This window comes from Engystomops pustulosus, chromosome 4, assembly GCF_040894005.1.
Source record: "Engystomops pustulosus chromosome 4, aEngPut4.maternal, whole genome shotgun sequence".
NCBI classification, from domain to species: domain Eukaryota; kingdom Metazoa; phylum Chordata; class Amphibia; order Anura; family Leptodactylidae; genus Engystomops; species Engystomops pustulosus.
This window is the reverse complement of record NC_092414.1, coordinates 107,399,983-107,421,092: the sequence shown is the minus strand read 5'-3', so window position 1 is coordinate 107,421,092 and position 21,110 is coordinate 107,399,983. Positions and strand designations below refer to the sequence as shown.

The window sequence follows — 21,110 nt, the reverse complement described above, 5'->3', positions numbered from 1 at the left end:
GACAGTTCCAATTTTATTTAAGTAGTAGAGAGTTCCTATAGGTTTTTGAAACAAAGAAACTTTACTGGGCATGCGTCACATTCCTTTCCCTCGGACAGGATGTGTTCATGTAACATGATCTTTAAGACATCTGGGTGCGCGGGGGACGGTACTATGCACAGATGTCTTTTCTAACAATATATGGCATAGATAAAGAGAAGATGGAGAACACATAACAAAATAGATTCTGTTCCTCACAAACATTGGGGGAGATTTATCCGGTGCTGATGAATCCTCCCTCCGCTTTGGTCTCGCTGGATATAAAACCAAGAGGCTCTGGGCTCTTAGTATATCAGGCATGTTCAGTCGGCAATTACCGCTCATCGATAGGACCCAAATTACACCCCTCCACTATTCCTGGCCACGCAAGCCTTATTAAATTCCTGAACCGTGTTTTGTATACCATACCATGATTAAAGAGCATTTTCTATCCAGCATCAGACACTTTGATAAATCTGGTGCACCTCAAGACTGTCTGTCCTATGGCTCTTTTATACTAGTAACACCTTTGCCAGGCTTCGAAAATAGCATGCAATGGCAGTCCATGTGTTATCCCTATGTTGTCCATGCTGTATCCAAATCCTTTCTTTTTTCAAACATAACCAGACATCTTGGGGGCACTTGAGTTGCCTTTGCAGCTTTCTAAGAAGTTCCAGTTTAGAAATTCCGTGTGAATTTTTGACAGTAAAAACAATGATAAATGTTCCCCAAGTCAGAATGCTATCCGTGAAAATCACAGATAGAATACAGACATGAAAATCAAGGACAGCATGTAGACATGAATCATGCAAGTGTGAAATAGCCTTAACTGCACTGTATTACTTTAAGGCATTTTTAAGTTGCCACAAAACAATTCTATCTGTGGATTATCTACTTAGAGAACAAATGTTTGCAATCATACATGCTTAGTCTTACTTTACTCCAAAAAAGGCCAGTCATCCAGCCAGTATTGGAAAGACTTCCTTGATTTATTTTCTTGCTGAGTTACAAGGACCTTTAGGCTTCTCAATTCACTGACAATGTTTGATTACTTATTAAATTTACACATATTTTGGCATCCTCCAGATTTTACATAAGCTGCGTAACAGACTGTTATAATCAAATAAAATGCCTCTTTCTTCTTTCTGTAGGTCAAACGAAAAGTCTGCTGCTAAGGTTTTTGGTGAAAATGGTATGTATGACAAATTAAAATAAGGAATCCTGAACATATTAATTATAGAATAAGCACCCAATAATTAAAAACAATTTAGTAAGGGTACATTCACATTGGCCTGGGGGAAAATCTTTACATTTATGAGCACTGCTAGACAGTGTAGCTAAAGGGAATGTGTTTTACAGTTTTCAGATTTCAAGGATTTTTGTTTTAAAGGAAATCTACCATCAAAATCAAGCGTGATAAACCAGCAACACTTAATCCTTAATCATAGATCCAGGCACCATGACTATGGTGATCTTCTTATATTTATTATCCATGGCTTCCTTCCTTCTCAACCTTCATAATAATGCTAATGAGTCTGAATGGCTCTGGCGGGTGTTTCCAGAGCCCCTCAGTAGCTTCAAAGGCTGTTACAACGAGCAGAACATGTCTCACCCAATCCCCTGCTCTCTCCCTCCTCCCTCTGCTGCTCCATTACACAGTCAAATGGAGGAGGGAGAGAACAGGGGATTTGGTGAGACCTGTTCATTGTAACAGTTTGTTAATCTGCAGCTCTGTGGAGCCCTTTAGGCCCCATTATCATAATTTTAGAAGTTGATTTTAGAAGGAAAGGGGCCATAGTTAATAAATATAAGAAGATTGCCACAGTTACATATGCCTGGATCTTTGATTGAGTGTCTGTGGCAGTTTTTTTTTATATATCGCCATGCCATTATCTGTATTTAATAAATAGTACTACATCCTGCAATTTTTACCCACTTCATAGAAAAACCATACAGAACTTACAGATGTCAGTCTATTTTATGCCTTATAGCTATAAGGCATAAAATAGACTGACATCTGTAAATTCTGTATGGTTTTTCTATGAAGTAGTCAACTGATTTCTTCACTCTCGTCTTTTTCTGTTCTCTATGACTAACATGGTCTAAATCAACATACTACTGACACTATATGATGTCACAGCTTTACTTTATCTCCTATCTGCACAGAGCATGTCTAGCAAATTCTCCATATTCTTCAATTTGGCTTCTGCAAAGCAGATTACTAGATGCTGTCTCCACAGCTTAGGAAAGATGACAACCCCCATAACCATGGACAGAAAATGATAGAAAAAAAGAATATACAATGAGAATTGTAAAGCAAATAAGAAAAATAATATGCTTCACTGTCCTGTTTTAATGAGTCAATACAAAATTGATGAATTGATCCCTTTAAAGGTTTGTCTCAACATGGTAGTTGCTTTGATGATTAGATAATACATAAGAGTTACTCTTTGAAGGTTGAAGAAGGGGACTGCAATGGACAGGAGGCTCACATTAATTTGCTGTCTGCAATACTTGTCTGACAAAAAGTGATTAGCCTACTTTGCCATTACTTTATTATTAGCCGCCCAAGACAGGATTGAATGTATACTTATCTATACATTACCAGCACTGCTGTACAATGTAAGTAACAAGTGCACAGTGTCCTTTGTTGTTTAACAGAGGCACAAAAAGGACATATTTATCACCCAGTTAAAAATGTTCGTTAGGAAATCTGTTTACCAAACATTTAATAAGTGTTTTTGCATGTGTGGATATACATACAGTATATGAATTGAGTATGCACAATGGGGCATATTTATCAGGGCCTCTGCACCATGTCAGTGTCATAGAAGCCCTGAAATAATCGCAAATGCTAGCTTATTGCTAGCACTGGCAATTATTTAGCCCAATCCCCCACCTTCACGCCAGTGGGTCTTGAAGGGGCATGATGGGGGGTGCTGGAGGCCGTGAGTGGGTGAAGGTGGCTGATTGGGCTAAATAATTGTGGTAATTGCAGATGCCAGCTGCATAATAATTACTGTCCCTGCGTCTGCACACTCACTGCTGCCGGTGACTTTTCACATGTGAAAAGTTGCTGGCATGTGTTTATTTCTACACCAGAAATTGGGCCCCCAATGCATCATTAGCTGGTTGCAAACACACCCTCTGAAGTTATGCCCCTGCCACTTAGTGTGGAGGTGGCATGAAGTGGGTAATAATTTCAATTGCTGGTGGTTCACTAGTAAATGTGATTATTCCAGGAATTCTATTCCGTGAAACTGGCGTACAAGTCCTGATAAATCTCCTCCAGCATATTTATGTAGTATGTATATACACATTTGTGTTCCAACCCTAACTTTTAGCATCTAAGGAAAATGTCAAGCAATTTAACAAACTGAGTAAGAATGAACTATTGTTGTCCTTAGCCATGTACAATTGACAACACGTGAGACTAGAGAAAAACAAAAAAATAAAAGTGAGGTTGTTCTTAGCTGGAAAAAAAAGGTCGGTGACATTTTATGGTAGCTATAGCTACAGTTGTCGCCTTTTTCCCTCAATTGATAAATAATGTATCATTGTCTCTAAGGACATCAGAACGCATTAATGAGAAGGACACATACGGTATGTTAGGAACATGCTTCAGAGTATTTTCACCCTGGATTATTAAAGGAGAACAGAAATAGAACTGATATCCAGTATATGAAGCTAGAAACTGTTCTATTTTTAACCAAGTTAAAACTATTTGCATTATTTACTGGTGCTTTTAACTCCTAGTTGTACAATGTCAATACAATCCAAAGGTAATTAGACCCTCCACCCAGATAACTACTACTACATAAGCACATAGTTAACTTGTACACAAAATATTTATACACCCTGCTTTATACACATTGGCCTCTTCTAAAATGAAATATAAATTCTCTGTAGAGAGGCTGTTCCACAAGGACTCGCAGTTTCCTGAATGCAGTTGTCCCTGGTTACATAAAGGTTGGGGCCCACTGCTGTAAACACTGCAGACACCCCTCTACTCCAAGTTCAGAGCCAGGGAAGTAGATATGTCTCTGATTTACATGCCATGTCTTTGTGATGACAGATATCAATTCAGTAAACCTACTGGGACTGTTTCAAAGACATCTACCACCATGAAGGATTGCAAACCAAGCACACTTTTAATTTTTAGGTGTAATGATTGGGATGTGATGCCAATGCTTGGGTGGATGTGATGGACACAGTTAGGAGTAACAATTCTCTAAAACTGGGTGGTAGTGATAGATGACTCGGAAAACTTGCTCAATCGGAAATACTTTCCATAGGAGGTGGTGTAGATAGGATAGATAGGGAGAGTCCAGCTTAATGAGGATAATGGGTTGCATTGTCAGCCCACCATAATAACCTGTTGCATAATAATGCAGAATACGCATATGTTCATAGATGTACCAGTCAGTGGGCAATGATTTATTGGTGAGGGCACAGGATATAACTACATTACGATTCCCAAATAGGGGGTATTTATCATTTTTTATACAACACCCCTATCAGGAGGGTTCATTTTCCTGATAAACAAACTATGCCAGGTCCTGTATGGTGAGAAATTATGCTATAGCCTGCACAGTCCCTGGCACAGGCTATAAATATAATATGCAGGTGTGGGATATGAATATCTCACACTGGCCCACTCCGTCACCTGGCACGATACCCCTGGCGTGTGGCCCACTTGTAGTGGGGTGGCGTGAGGGGGTAAATAGTGGCTATTTGTGATGTGCAAGCCCCGATAAATCTAACCTTTAAAGTTAGAATCCTATTGCTGAGGATTTTGGCACACACTTCAAAAGCAAAATAGACAGTATCAGGGAAAGTTTCAACCTTCAATCCATGCTCCCCACCCTGAATATCCAACGCCCTTCCTGTTTAACTCAACTCTCTACCCGTACTGATGAGAAAGTTTATACTTTTATTGATGAGAAAGACAGAATTCCAGAGCCAGTCAAATCCTCTCCCTTCTCTTTAGATTTTCTACCACCTAACACACCTCTCCCATCAGACCTAACAGGGGATTCATGGTTTCACACTCCCCAATCCCTTAAGTTTTCTGGAGTCATCTTTGACTCTGCCCTAGCCTTAAACCTCCCATCCAGGCCCTTACTGCAACCTTCTGCCTCCACCTCAAGAACATCTCTCCCATTCAACTCTTCCTCAATCAAGAGTCAAAAAAATAGTTAGTCCACTCCCTCCTCATCTGGTGCTAGTACTACTGCAATATTCTTCTCTTTGATCTCCCAGCTAACTCTCTAACACCCCTTCAATCCATCTTTAAATTTGCTGTCTAGCTAATCCAGCTTTCTCCTCACTTCTCCTCTGACTCTCCTATCTCCCAGTCTTTTAATCACACAGCTAATTCAATTTTAAATACTAACCATTACTTACAAAGCCTCTAACTTGTGACTTATCTCTGAATTTATCAGCCATTACACAACATCTGTTCCTCACAACCAATGGTGGATCTTCATATAAGTGGTATGGGTGGGCACCCAGGGCCTATCTGAAGATCCGCCATGAGACTTTAAAAAAACCCTTTATACTCATCTTTGGCTTCTTCTTCCTCCTGGCCACATGGCTCTGTCTTCTCCTTCTGTCTCAGGCACATACACTATGATGCGGCGGTGTCATGACCGTGTGACCTCATAGGGTGTGTGTGCGCCGCGCTGGCCAGAAGAGGAGAAGACGGAGATAGTATAGAGGTTTTTGTTTTCAAAAGTGCCCTGCTGTGGACATTTCTTTAATAGGGTGGGGAGGACATCTATGTAAAGGTGGCATCAGCTGTGGACATTTCTATAATAGGGTTGTCTCTGTGGAAATTTCATTAAAGGAGGCATCTGCTGTGGAAATTTCTGTAAAAGGGACTCTGCTGTAGACATTTCTTTATAGGGGCCTCTGCTGTGAACATTTCTTTAAATGGGGCTCTGCTAAGGAAATAGCATTAAAGGAGGGCTCTGCTGTGGACATTTATTTAAAGGGGGCTCTGCTGTGGATGTTTCTGTAAAGGGGGCTCTGCTGTGGACATTTCATTAAAGGGAACCTGTCACCAGAAGACCCATTTTTAGCACTTCCCCAGTCCCCACAGTGCTTAGTACATACACTTCCAAAAAGAGTTTTTACAATAAAAAAAATATGTTATTTAGTGCCTTTCAATTCCATGTGCTCTGACGCTAGGCACTCATCCCCTGGGAGTAGCTATAGAGGAGCAGTTTCAAACTGCACCTCCGTGTGTCCTTTTCAAATTAATGAAAACCCCCAACACTGTCTTAGTGACGCCCCCTGCTCCTCTATAGTCACTCCCAGAGGACAAGTGCAAAAATACAAACACAAATACAAATACATACAAACTCTTTGGCAGTGTATGTACTATGCTCTGTAGGGACAGATTAAGGATATCGAGTATATATAGAGTAGTACTTAAGTCCTAAAACCAAGGCACATGTTGGTTTAGATGCTGCAGGAGCCCTAGTCTTGTGAACAGCCCAGGGCCCATGGGACACTGCTCACAACAGCTTCTGTTTCACTCTATTGCTATCCGCTTCTTCCAAGACCGCTTGCAGGACTTTGCACCTCCATACTCTAGAACTCTTCCAAAATGTGTTTGACTTTCCCATCCTTCCTTAAACTTCAAAGTAATCTAAAAACACACTGGTTTAGGATTGCATCCAACACACAACAGCCCACATTTCATTCTCAACTGTATTTTCATTGGGCTTTTCCAAAAAGAAAAATAAACAACAACAAGGATTGAAGAAATGATGGAACAGCAGATATGGTACGACCGGCTCAGGGGTCCATTTTTGTATATACCAATAGATATTTAAAAACAGTGAATGATAAGTCAAACAGCAAAGAGAATAGGAAAGAAAAACCTTTACAAAATTGAGAGGTAACAATCGTGACCTCAAACAAACACATACACATAAGACACAGGACTGGACAAAAAGGAGGAACACACTTGGGTGGGGAGAGAAGGTGGGTGACCCTGTAGGAATCCCAGGGACTACAGATGAGGCCAAATTTATTAACTCTGTTTGCATAAGAGCCGTCAAATGCTCCATTGTGCGAACCTCCTTAATCCTAGTGCAGAGGGCGGCACGAGTGGGAGGAGCAGTGCACTTCAATTTAGCAAGAATCATGCTGCTGTCAGAATGTGTATTAATAGTTTTAATTATTCAGGTTACAGAGGTAACAGTTTCTGTCAAGCAGGCCTAATATTTGTTTTACAACAAGAGAAGAAACCAGTATAATACATGGCACATAATTGATATATATTTTAAGGGGTTCAGAATGTATGTCTGTGAATATAACAATCACTCATTTTATCATTATTATTTTTTTTTTACTTTACTTATTTTTTTTTACTTTAGATTAATGTTTTATTTTACAGGCAGTCCCCTACTTAAGGACACCCGACTTACAGACGACTCATAGTTACAGACGGACCCCTCTGCCCACTGTGACCTCTGGTGAAGCTCTCTGGATGCTTTACTATAGTCCCAGACTGCAATAATTAGCTTAAAAGAGTCTGTAATAAAGGTTTATTGATAATCCTTGGTCCCATTACAGCAAAAAATTTTGAAACTACAATTGTCACTGGGGCAAAAAAAAAATTTGTCTGGATCTACAATGATAAAATATACAGTTTCGACTTGCATACAAATTCAACTTAAGAACAAACCTTCGGACCCTATCTTGTATGTAACCCGGGGACTGCCTGTACTTATTATGTATTCAAGCAAAACAATATGATCTATGACATTTTCCCTACTCTTTGAAACTTATAAACCTTTTTCTATGTAGGTTGTATTTATTATGTATTTCAGAACTGAACTAATGTTTTTCAGATAAACACATTGGAAGGATTACACGGAAACTAAAGAACCATGGATTTCACTTTACTGCAATCTACACAGGAGTGAAGCCATCCAAAGTAAATATAAAGCTTATACCTCTTAGAAGTATTTATGTAATATCACTAGATACTGTATTAGATATTCTTATTTGTAGACATTTTTCATCAGATTGCATACATTCGATTTTTATTCAGTGGCTTACCAGTTGGAAACAATATTGCAGGGATTTTATGCAATATTTTTTTCAGCATTTCAGAACATATTCCAGATCAACACTGTTCCATTTTCCAAATAAGATAGCATTAGAATGTCATCTCTGAAATGTCCAGAGAAGATAATAAGAACATGATGAATACCATTTGTTGGCTACATATTAGAATATCATCCATGCCAATATATGCAGCAAATAAATTGATGGTTTGGGATTGTCAGAGGATAGGTTGATATATAATTCCTGTTCCAAATTACATTGGAACGTGTTACAGCTCAGTACAAATTATTCAATAACAGTTTGAGAGAACACCTTTGATTTACAATAGTATAGCAAACACGATTTTCTACCTGGATTTTTGTTAGTTGCTGTAATATGTGAATATAACTTTAATATATAATATCAGAATAAATACACACTGATATAACTATGTGTATAGAATTTTCCTAGAATTACGTGTTACAGCAGGAATTATGGCATACAGTATATTTCTTATAAACCCAATGCTATGTTTGGTATATGATTATAAAATAAGCTTTTGTAAAATAAACATTCCTTCTGATCTCCACAGTACAGGTCACTTGGTAAAAATATAGACAAGCATTGTCTGAAGTAATGCTTTCTCACACCTAGCCAGTAAAGTGGCATCAGAGACACAAATAGGTGCCTAACTATAGACATTAGGGAACATTTACTTACAAGTTCACCCGAGTTCACCAAAAGTACATTGTCTGTCTATAATGCTGCGTGCGGCGATTCACTAAAATCATGCGCCAGAAATCTGTTGCTTCCCCGCACTGGTCCGCCAGAGTTCACCATCTTTTTTTTACAACATACGGTGTACAAAACAATTTTAAAGTTAAATAGGGGGATCAGTCCGAATCAGTCGGCCGTCTGAAAAGCTGTGCCACAAAAGGGCTGCGTACATCACAATCTCATTACAGACACTTCTTAAATACCTGTGCAAGCTGTTTAAGCCATGAAGAACATGCACAGTCCAACAAAAGTGCAGCGCGTGACCCTTAGTAAATGTGCCCCATTATTTTAAGTTTGAGTGTGCCAATACTTTGTTTTTATATGTTAGCACCTGTAAATTCTTGAAATCTCTTAATGACAAGCCTGAAAAGACTTTAATTGGACGTAGTGATTTAAGGGTCATAGCTTCATTTTTTGTGGCTTACATTTTTCATGACAAATGGCCTAGTTAAAAATTAACAAATGTTAAAGGCTACTGTTTTCATTTTTAATTCAATCTGGGGTTAAATCTACAAAATGGGGAAAAAACTATTTCTTTCAATAATTGCAGATTACGCAGCACTGCACAGAGCTTGCCAAATCAGTCCCTGCCCCAATGAGATTTATAATCTAATCAACCTACCAGTATGTTTCAGGAAACTGGAGGAAACCCACACAAACACAGAGATAACATACAAACTCTATGCAGATGTTGACCCTGGGACTTGAACCCAGGTCCCCAGTGTTCCAAGGCTGTAATGCTAACCACTAATCCTCCGTGACTACACCTCTTCCAACACATCTATGGTAAAAATGAAAATAAATCAGATTTGATTTCAATATGGTAGTTGTAATGAAATATAAGATTCTGTACAAAAAAAATTTTAAAAAAAAATCTTCATTTTGCCATCTTTACTACAGTATGGCAGTATATGGGAATTTTCATGATCATTTATTACAATATGTTACAAGCACATTGTAACAAATGAGCAGGAAACAAATGTCATGGCAACAGATTAGGCCAGATTTAAGCCAAGATTGCACCGACACCTTTTAACTTCCATCTGCAGCTTTGCTGGCGATGATTAAAGGGTTGAAACCCTCTTGTCTTATATGGGTGGGTATTTGCTGCAGGGGAACCTTTATTGAATCTTGCCCCCCTCACCCAGTGTATAAGACAACCCCCTGACTTTTGAAAAGAAGTTTGGGGGTTTAAAAGTCATCTTATACGCCAGAAAAATATGGAATTCAAATGAACTAAAAAAATTAACATTATAAACTAATTTCCTATTGTGTGACGGTTAATGACTTCATATGTTTAGTTATTGGCAATTGGCTCGACAATGGTGTTGTTTTTTATAGTATAGAGGAGGATTGTGAAAATATTTTATTGGTAAATATTAATGTTTATTTAAATATATTTATTCATATTTTTTGTGTATGTGTTTTACTTTATAAATCCCCCATGAAGTAAAAAAAATAACCCTTTTTATTATTTAATATTTAATATGTTTAATATTTTTATCCACCATAAGTGGGGTATCTATAAAAGCTCCAGTTACAAGAGGAAACATTCTCCTGTTGGGGCAGATGTCTGGAACAGAGCTGTACTGGGGCTGATAAAATCCAGCAGCTCTGTTTAACTCTTGCAGATCAAGTGATCACTGGGTTTATAGATTTGGCGGCACTGCCTCCTCATCTACTTACTTCATAAGGAGAAGGCAGAAGCTGTAATAAACTGCTTCTACTTTCTCCCTAGGGTCTCTGACTGTCTGACAGCAATCTGAGCAGGAAGACCAAAAGATAGCTCTGCAGACCCAAAAGTCACAGAGCCCGACATCTAAATGTAGTGGGCAGTCGGGATTAAGTTAATTCATAGTACAGGAATGCGGTATTGGGCAGAAGTTCTTGGGCCCAAATAAAAGTGATTTGGGTGTTCTTCCTACCTAGGAAACAAACCCCAGAAACCTCCAATTTGGGGGACAACCCTCCATCAAGTCCTAGGAAATATACACTAGTAGCCCTAAAATTGGCTTTGGTTGCTAAAGCTCTGATGTCTATTAGGTTACAGATTTCATCCACTAGAGAATGCTATGGTACTCTGGTGGGCCAGATTTGTGGATCTAACTATTGATATTTGATTGATATTTGACACCACCAGAGAACATGGATGCTCCTTCCCGAGAAGGTCATAAATGTTCAGTTTGGGAAATACAATGAACCATTTGAGAACGCTTTCTGATTCGACGAAAGTCCTGGATTTTAGGCAGACTTTCTACTGTTGGCCTACGATAACGTCTGGCTGAATCAGTCTAGTTCTGACCAGTGGCATAATGGGTAAAAGAATATTTATCAATATGATAATCTGTCTATAGGTAAATAACTGGAGTGGAACACGTTGACTACTTTTCACCACCATTTTTATAATCATTAAACATGGCTAGAGTGAAAAGTAATGTATTTGTACTACATCGCATTTAAAGGTTACTGAACAGCCTGCAGCTCATACTTGGATAGAATAGTAGTGCCATTAATGCTGTTCTTTCAAGAAAACTCTGCATTCTTAAACACCTTCAATGTCGACTTTATTCATTTATTAAAGGGGGCAGTGAATAAACATTTGTCTACAAAGTGGACACATTTTTTTACCATAGAAATACTGAAAAACTGATAACTGCTTTCATCTCCAGAAAGCATGTCATATACTGAACTTGTTATGTTATGAGGTCAAAGTATATTATTTTCCAAATCATCGATTAGAGTTTTTGTTAAAACTTGTGACTTTTTGGCAGTACACTACATTGAGAATGAGTTTTTTTGGGGGGAGAAATCATTACCCAGACATAGTTAAGCATTTCCTTATAGTAGTTAGAATTGTTTTTCGGTGTCAAAGTTCACCTTTCCACAATTTCCAAACATTGCAGACCTCTAGAATGACTTGTACTTTTCTCTCTTGTTTTTATGCTAATTGTAAACATTCGTGTACTATGCCTGACATCTTGGATAGTTCTGATGGTAATCAGGGTCATGATCATTAACATAGACATTTCGGGGACAGGATGTTTCTGGAGAAAAGTTGGCAGAAGATTTTGTAAACGTTTAACTTTGTAGTTAGTTGACTAAGACATTTAGGAATCGCTTTTAATCATATTAAAAGAAATTTATCAGCGATGTTTCTACTTATTAAAATTAGTTTAGCTTAGATTAGATTAAATGAGTGAATACATTTTTTTAGATACATTTTTTCTTCAATTTTCTCTCTGTTATTATCGGGGCTTCCATCTTGTCTGAGCTCTAGTAACAGCAATTACTGATTTACTAATACTTTACTTTACAGAAGCCTAAAGACCATAGAATAGTGTTTTAAACTAACATATTGATATCTCTAGTTTCATATCCATAGAGAATTTTCAAGACATGTTCTGTTGTTCTGTGTAGATAGGATCTATTGTTAGTAGTGGAGGCAATTATAGTGATTTCTAGTGAGATGATTTTATCTTTTTATCTATTAAATTTCTGTCTGAAGCATAAATTAGGTGACTGCTGCATAGAGAAAACCTACAGAATTAGCAATTGTCAGACTATTATTAAGCCTATTGGCCGGAGTGAAAATTGTATAATATAGTACTTTTGATTGAATATCTTGACTTCAGGAGGATATTAACATATGCTGACCTTGGTTTGCCAGCATATTTTGTTCTAACCTGCACTCGTTCAGGTATGGTGGTGCTCCAGGAATTGTGAATATTTCAGGGATATAAAACCTTGATAAATATCATCCTCTATGTGTAACAGAAAAACTTGCATAAACGATAATTTCTTTTTTGGGCACACATTCCCTTTAATGCGGGAAAGTAGGTAGGGCAGATAATTTAATGACAGTCATAACATATGTGGTTTTCATAACTTTGAAAACATTGGTGTTCTTGAACAGTATTACTGGTCTCTCCAGGGCTGAGAAGCTAAACTAATATGTGTATGTACTTCAGATTGTCAGGCTCCAGGGGTAGAGGACCCACTGGACCACTGCAAACAATGTCGTAAGCCGACACCTGGAACCGGAATCTAAGTGGCAACCGGTTTTCACCAGCCTGCCACAAAGCGGTTTGGACTTGCTGCGGCATGGTACCACCAGGTTGTTCCGTTGTTCCACAGATGCGACTTTGTCCGCGGTGGCTGCCAAGGAGAGGTACAGAAACAGAAGGCAGGTTCGTGGTTGGGGAAAGGCAGGAGGTCAAGACAGGCGGCAAAGGTTCAGGGTCAGAGGCAGAGCAGAAGGTCAGGGCTGGCAGCGGAGGAGAGTAAACAGGAACAGGCCCGGGGTCACAACAGGAAATCACACTAATCACAAAGGTCATGAGAAAAAAGCTTTTTCTAAGGCTGTGAGACCAGTTTAAATAGCATTGTTGAAAATTGCCACTGCCATTGAATGACGCGCTGCCTCTTTAAATCCGCTGAAGCCGATGTGCATGTGCCCTTGGGAGCTGGAGACGCGCGCGCATGGCCAACAGACCGGAGGCAGGAACAGGGACAGGTGAGACGCACGGGCTCTGTACAGGCTGACATGGAGGGGCACGGGTGAGACTGTGACCCATGATAAGGGTCGCGGGAGCACCTGTGACACAGATACTATAGATGCTGTTATTAGGCACACATTTTAAATTCTTTCTAATTAAAAGGTACTTGTGGATATGACTGAACACACTAAACACATTCTTTAGTTAGAAAAAGCTTGACGTCATGTAGCCTTTGGATTTCTTAAACCTGCCTTGTAATTCTCAGGATTAGTAATGTGACATGGATTGGCTAATGATTTATAGTACAGTGCTACTGCTCTTAGGTTACCTTTACTGTACCAAGAAAGCTATTATTCCCAGACTTCATACCCTCCACTGCCCCAACTGTTGTTGTATAATTTAGTATGATTTAGTATGAAACATATGACATATACATATAACTCACATATGACTTATACATATAACTCACCCTATCACACTTGTTATAGGGTGAGCAAATGTTTGTCACTGACCTTACAACCTCTTGGCACTCCATACTCTCCCCGAGTTGCCTCAATCTCAAGAACATCTCTCGCATCTGACCTTTCCTCAATCCAGTGTCTACAAAACTACTAGTCCATGCCCTCATCATCTCCCGCTTGGACTACTGCAACATTCTTCTCTTTGTAGTCTACCAGCTAAGTCTCTAATGGCCCTCCAATCTATCCTTAATTCTGCTGACCGGCCAATCCATCTTTCTCCCTGTTTTCCCTCTGCCAGTCTCTCCACTTGTTATCCATTGCACAGGAAATTCAATTTAAAATACTAACCATGACTTACAAAGTCGTCCATGCACTGTCCCTTGCATATATCTCTGACCTAATCAGCCAATGCCGTCCCACACAAAATCTTAGTTCCTCACATTACTTTCAGCTTTACTCTATTACCATCTGTTCTTCTCACAACTGACAATGGACAGGATTTCTTACGTCCATCTCTCATACTCTGAAACTCTACAAAAATCTGTTTGACTGTCCCCAACCTTCCATTCCTTCAAACGTAATCTGAAAAACCACCTCTTCAGGATCTTCTACAACATACAATGGCCCACATTTACTAAAAAAACCCAGACAAAATAAAAAACGACACACACAAATGTCCAGACTAATGATATTGGACCCCATTGAGCATTTCCAAACCTAAATTTTTTTACTATTAAGCTACATACACATGAATGTGTGGGGAGATTTATCACCGAGTGCTGGCATTTGATGAAGCCCTTCCCTACTCCCATGGCAGATACATCAGGAGGCTTAGATGGCTGTGCTGGCAGACAAAACTACACCAGGTCAGGCCTGAAGAGGTCTGAATTCTTGAAGGTTATCTGAAGTGCGCAGGTGCGGGGAAGGTATGACTGTGCCTGCCCATTTCACTGGCAGGCACGACCCCTTCAGGCACATGGGGGTAATCACAGTGTGCAAGAAATTGTGGCTATTTCATTGCTTCTACTCTAGAAAACGGGTGCACAATCACTGATTAATCTCCCCCATTGATTTTCAACACTAAATAGCTTTGTAATACTGTAATCATGCTCCTAGTAATGGAACTGCTGTTTATTGATGAATCAGGAATGCCTTACATAGCAGATCACTGCCACATAAGGGATTCTGCCCCAGCAGTGATTTTGGTCCATGCCACAGGACTCTGCAGGACTCTTAGGCAAGATGGCAGTCACCAAAATTATGGATAGAAAATAGAGAAAATAAATTTAAAATCATAAAAAGGAAAAAAAAGGATATATTTCCTTTAAAAAATGTAAAAAGTCAAACAGACATTCAGTGATAAATTGTTATACATTTGATATCTCCTGTGTAAATAGGTATGTTTCATATAGGCAGTGGCGAATTAAGTGTCCCATGGGCCCTGGCTGCTCACATGACTTGGGCACCCCCAGCATCCAAAACAACATGTCCCCAGATGTTAGGACTTAAGTACTACTCTATATCCTTAATCTTGTATTGTTCATAAAAGTAATTTAATGATGAACTTTAATTGTGCTCTTATGACCCATCTATTTAGGAAAGCCTATAACATACCCTAACTGTGGAAAACCATCCACCCCTACTACTGTCCATACCAGATCTCCCAGACAGTGTGGGAGATCTGGACTGCTGTCCCAGGCTTGCCCGGCCTCTGTGCGTTCTGTAGCTGAACTCTCCTTCATACTGTTAATACTCATGTAAAAATGCCCGACTTAAAATGTCCTCTGCAAGTGCTCCTGTAAGTGTGTCTCCTAAGAGGCTCTGGCCTCTTAATAAATACAGGTGTAAATTCTACCAGTTTGGACCTAAGACCTGCAGAAACCTGGTGAAGACATAATGATTCTCCCCAATGAGTGGAGGATATCTCGGGAGCTTTAAAGGAAACCTACCATTTCAAATGGTAGGTGTAAGCTGTAAACACCGAGCACCAGCTCACCCCGGTGCTTAGTTTCGTTCGTGTTAAAACTTTATAGCAGAAACTGCGCCTACATAGGAAATGCCGCAGGTGTTGCGCGCACACGGTCGCGCGCAGCGCCGAAGCAGCTTCTGCTATAAAGTTTAAAAAGTGTTAAAACCGCAATACCGCGGTTTTAACACTAACAAAACTAAGCACCGGCACCAGCTCACCCTGAGCTGGTGCTCGGTGTTTACAGCTTACACCGACCATTTGAAATGGTAGGTTTCCTTTAAAGTGGTATCACCTAAAGATGTCTCCCTTAATCTCATTTACTGCATTCTAAAGAAAGGTGAGCTTAATAATATAATAATGGCAAAATGTAAAAATATTGCAAAAATATAACTTAAAAGGCAACAGTTTGGCATACACAGAATTCAGTGATTACATCACAAGTATTGTGTGCTATTTTAATCATTATTATGGTAGTTGTTTTACAATGATTAGTTAAAGTTTCATCTAGATTAGATCTGTAATGTGTTAACCTTTTTGCTATGTGCAGTACTTTTAAGGCACTCAGTCAGCACATACCTATTAAATCCCAAATGCCAAAATGACTTGTTGGATGTTAGTGTTCAATGTCTATGACCTCATGTGCCACTAATATAACGGCTACTGTCTTGACTAAGACCTAAGAAAAAAATGGTTAATATAAAAAAATTACTTACCGTAACAAAAAGAGACGATCAAGCAGTACACTTAGGGTCAATCGAAAAAAAGATTATGGGGCTCATGTACTAAGGGTCGCACTGCTCACTTTCGTCAGACTGTGCACCTTTTTCGGGGATTACAGGGCTTGCACTGGTATTTAAGAAGTGTCTGGGAATGTAAATAAATGTGCCCCAATAAATTAATTCTTTATACAAGAACGGCAAGTCCTACAAAAATATCAATGAGAAAAATAGCAGCACTCCAACAACCTCCTCAAGTGAAGAAAACTATTCCATGCTATATTTCAGCTTACAATATTGATTCTTGCAAAAGGCTATAGTAAGTCGAAATGTCACTAAGACAGATGTTGAGGTTCTGCTGGGGTTTTTTCCATTGATCTAGATCTATCCACAAAAAACCAAAACTTTTAGATTCAAAAAGTGAAAGGGCAGCTTTATTCATTCAACAATGGACTTCTCTTCACATGGCACAAAATTTACATTATTTTGCAGAATATGCAAGATTTTGGTACATTTTGACAAAACTTATAACAAATGGGACATTATGACACTTTGGGGCACATTTACTAAAGGCTTTGTGCCAGTTTTCTGTCGTACTTTGCTTGCACAGGTATTGAAGAAGTATCTGCACCACAAATGCTTTGCACATGACCGTTTTGTGGTGCAGATGCACTCGGCACTGTGCGACACAAATTAGGGGGCGTTCCGGTGCTCAGTCGAATTGTGAGCTAGATTTAACATGCAAAGTCTGTCACACGCCCTATGTTAAAGGTGCACCACAAAAAAGTTGGTGAACTCTGTCGGGCCAGTGCACCATGATTTCTGGCGCACGTTCTTAATAAATCTGCTGCACCGAGCTTTATACACCTAAGGAGCACTTTTAGTGCAGTTTCCTACATTCCTAGTAAATGTTCCCCATTGTGACATAAAATCTTTTACTTCACGTTTGTGAGGTTGTTTCTAAAAAGTGCATTTTGACGGTCTGATGGGAAATATCTCCATTCTTTCCTTTTTTTAAATAGGTTGTTAAAAGTTTTGACATGGTTTACAAAACGGGACGAGAGCTTCTAGCAACTGATTCCATTGTTAGCTATACTCCACTGAATGTGACAAATGGGTCAGATGTCTCTTGCATCTTGATATATGCTACACAATTTATTATCACAGTTAACAAGTCTTTGGAGCTTGATCTGACAAATATTACATTTGAAGTACCCTCTGTGGACACCAGTTCTTCTGAATGCTCTGCTTCCAACACAACGTAAGTATCTACTTTTGTTAAATGACACACATTTTTATGAAAGGTCATTACAATTGACCAACACATTTTCTTTATTTTTGTGTACAATTAGAAACATAACTTGCAAAGTTACACCTTCCTCATGTGTTTCCTGAGGGTATTTTACATAAAATAGTAATGCAGAATTTCTGAAATAGACAGAATAATGAAATATAATTGACTTAATATCACCTTGTGTTTACCAATATGTTCAGAAATATGTTCAGAAGGGAACAAAATAAGTTATATTTACCAAATAGATGTTGCATGGCAGTTTCTGAGCTTAAAGGGAACCTGTCACCAGGGACCTCATTTTCACCAAAAGACAGGTTACAGAAGCCCATGGTTACAGAAGCCCATTACACCTGCATTGCAAATCTGCCTTCTCTAAGCATTTGAATTACAATATAAATGTGTGGTATAACTTACCTTGCACCCCTGACAGAATTTGGTTTGGATGCATTACAAAAAATAACACATGATTTTTCTGTGTGACAGACTGCGCAGCTTTTGGCCCCCACCTTTGTGCACATATACAGCTCCTCCCTCCTGATCCTATAGACTGGTGAGCTGACATCAGTGGGAGAGGGAGGAACTGTACAGGAGCACAAAGGTAGGGGCCAAGAGCTGAGAAGTCATGTGTTGTTTTTTAAAATGTGCCCAGACCAAAGTCCAACCCCTAGGACTACAGAGATGATTCTGTCAGGGTACAAGAATTATTATATTATTCAACTATATTGGAATGCAAATGCTTAGAGAAAGCAGAAAGACATATGTGCTATACAGCTCTTATGGGCTTTTGCAACCTGTCTTTAGTGAAAATGAGGTCCCTGGTGACAAGTTCCCTTTAAGACTATGAATAATGGGGGTTATGCTGTAAACCCTCTCCAGCGAGCTAAATATGTTAGTGGGTTTCGGCCTCCTGATTTATACAGTGAGTGGTTGTGCGTGTTGTTATGCCTTCAAACAAAGATGGAAGCCCAGCACGTTCAAGACGCCTCAGAAGGTATTAATGAAACAGGCTTTCCTTTATTTAAGGTGTATGGTCATACAGTGGTGGAAATGCAATAAAAATGTATTCCTATTGCACCTTTTTAACTTTAAGCATACAGAGAAAAAGCATCAATGTAAAAAATGGCCTAAACCATTATGTCAATGTTAAAACTTGTAATAATATAAAAGTTTGTTCCATTATGTTTTTCTCAGTTATATACCACAGTCATTTACTTCTAAATGTTCTCTGTAAAGTAACAATATGTTTGTAATTTTAGCTTATCATTAGTCTATTCACTGTCAGAGAAGGACCTCAGCAGCCTTGAAATAAGGTGAGTTGGTATCAAAATTGTGTAGGCGTATTCCAGCTTTTCCTATAAGTTACCAGCTAAATGCTATAAACCCTCGTCACACCACTTACCATAATTTAACAGCATTCACTTATTTTAATGAAAAAATAACATTTGGTTTAGCCCACACTCTATTGGTCTAATTAGATCATGCAAACTCCGAATTTATTAACACCCTTGCGCCACAATTCTGGTGTTTTTTTGTGCCAAACAACTGTCTAAAATGCCTTGCACCACATTTATCAAGGCTTTTAGGCCTGTTTTGGGACTTTTTAGACTTGTCCGACTAAGGAGCATGGTTTTTGAGAAAATGGGCATGACCTCACGAGAAATGGGTGTGACTTCAAGGAAATTGTCTGTATGCCCAAAATTCTGGCACACCATTTGGACCACCTAAAAGTAGGTCTAAGGTAGGAACCAATATGCTGCACCAGAATTCATCATAACAGTGATAAATTTAGCACAGCAAAAGACTAGTGTTTTCCAGGTAGAAAATGGCGGAACCTGAGACACTTTGTTAAATCCCCCCAAATGTGATTTTGCAAAAAAACTCCTATCAAAATCAACTACAGACACTTATTCATAGATCCAGGTAACTAACTGTGGTTCTTATATTTGTTATCTATGGCCTCCTTCCTTCTAAATTCCTATTTGAAAATTATACCAGTGACCCAGAAGGTTTCTGGGGGCTTTAAAAGAACCCATCTGTGCTGCTGCTTCACCAGCTTCTATACCCCTTCCTCTGCAGCAGTGAGATTACATCAGACAGGGAGGTGGGGGGTCAGTGCCAAGGGAGGAGGAAGAGACAGTGTAACATCCTGTGAATCTGCAGCACTGAGGAGCTCTGGTAATGCAACCAGAGCCATTCTGGCATCATTTTAAAAGTTTATTTTATAAGGAAGGAGGCCATGGATAACAAATATCAGAAGATAACCACAGTCACAGTGCCTGGATCTAAGTAAATGTCCCTGTATTATGAGGCTTGATTTTGATTGTAGGTTTCCTTTAAAGCCATTTTTGCATTTGAGGATCTGTTTTCCCTTTTATAATGGAGGTTTTTGTAACAGATACAATGTATCTGAAAATACGAGTTGCAACTGAATCCACTGTTCAATGTTCACAAATATTTTACAAACTTTAAGTTAATAAAAGAACCAATTGAATACAACATGGCATGTAATATAGCTTATCAGAAGAAAGTGCTTCTTTCTTATAATGCTCCCTTTCTTCATGCTAAAATAAGTTTCACTCAGAAATCTGCTGAATTCGATTTCACTAGCACGACAGTTTACTGAGCTATAGGATTACCTAGAGAAGCGAAGTATAGACGTCAGATGGGGCTGAATCACAGCAGCCTGGTCTTCATCCCAGCTCAGGGACCACTGAAATGTAAAGATGGAGCCAGCAGAGGTAAAAACTGCAAGAAAATACATTTTACATGTCACAGGAGATATGGTATTATTTCTCACATAAACACAAAGGAGGGAATTTATCTGTGTAGTTGTGCCTGTTTTCAGACATTTAATGAAATGGGCTATTATTATGACTATTCCCTACCCTTGCCACTTTTCAATTCTCCTGATCTATCACTAGAATCCAGATGTTGAAGTCTGATTTATGGTTTATGACTATTCAAATATTCACAAATTTTGATGATAAACCTTTCCAGTTCTATCATGGCTTAGGAAATACTTTTCTTGCAGGCTTAACACTTTATATGCGAAGCAGCCTAAGCCCACTATGATAAATCTGACATGCAGAAGAGCTCCTAAAACTGGAGTCCTGCCTAATGATAAATCTCTCCCAATGTGCTATTGATTTAAAGGGGTATTCCCACAAAGACAAGTTTCTTATATGTACTCAGCATAACAAAATAACACTTTCTCTAATTCATTGTTATTAACAAAAATGCAGCTTTTAAGAGATATAAGTCCAACCTGTCTCTAACAGCCCTGCAGTACACAATTTCAGTTTCCCCTAGATACGA

At 38.9% G+C, this 21,110-nt stretch overlaps 1 protein-coding gene across 1 annotated transcript in view; it reads left to right on the top strand.

Annotated features, from left to right (window-relative positions):
- LOC140129064 (V-type proton ATPase subunit S1-like) overlaps positions 1 to 21,110 on the top strand; it is a 61,802-nt gene that overhangs the window by 33,788 nt on the left and 6,904 nt on the right. Inside the window, exons 5-8 of the mRNA XM_072150691.1 lie at positions 1,170 to 1,210; positions 7,884 to 7,969; positions 17,524 to 17,762; positions 19,052 to 19,105. Of these exons, the coding sequence (XP_072006792.1) occupies positions 1,170 to 1,210; positions 7,884 to 7,969; positions 17,524 to 17,762; positions 19,052 to 19,105 (420 nt within the window). The remainder of the gene's footprint in view (positions 1 to 1,169; positions 1,211 to 7,883; positions 7,970 to 17,523; positions 17,763 to 19,051; positions 19,106 to 21,110) is intronic.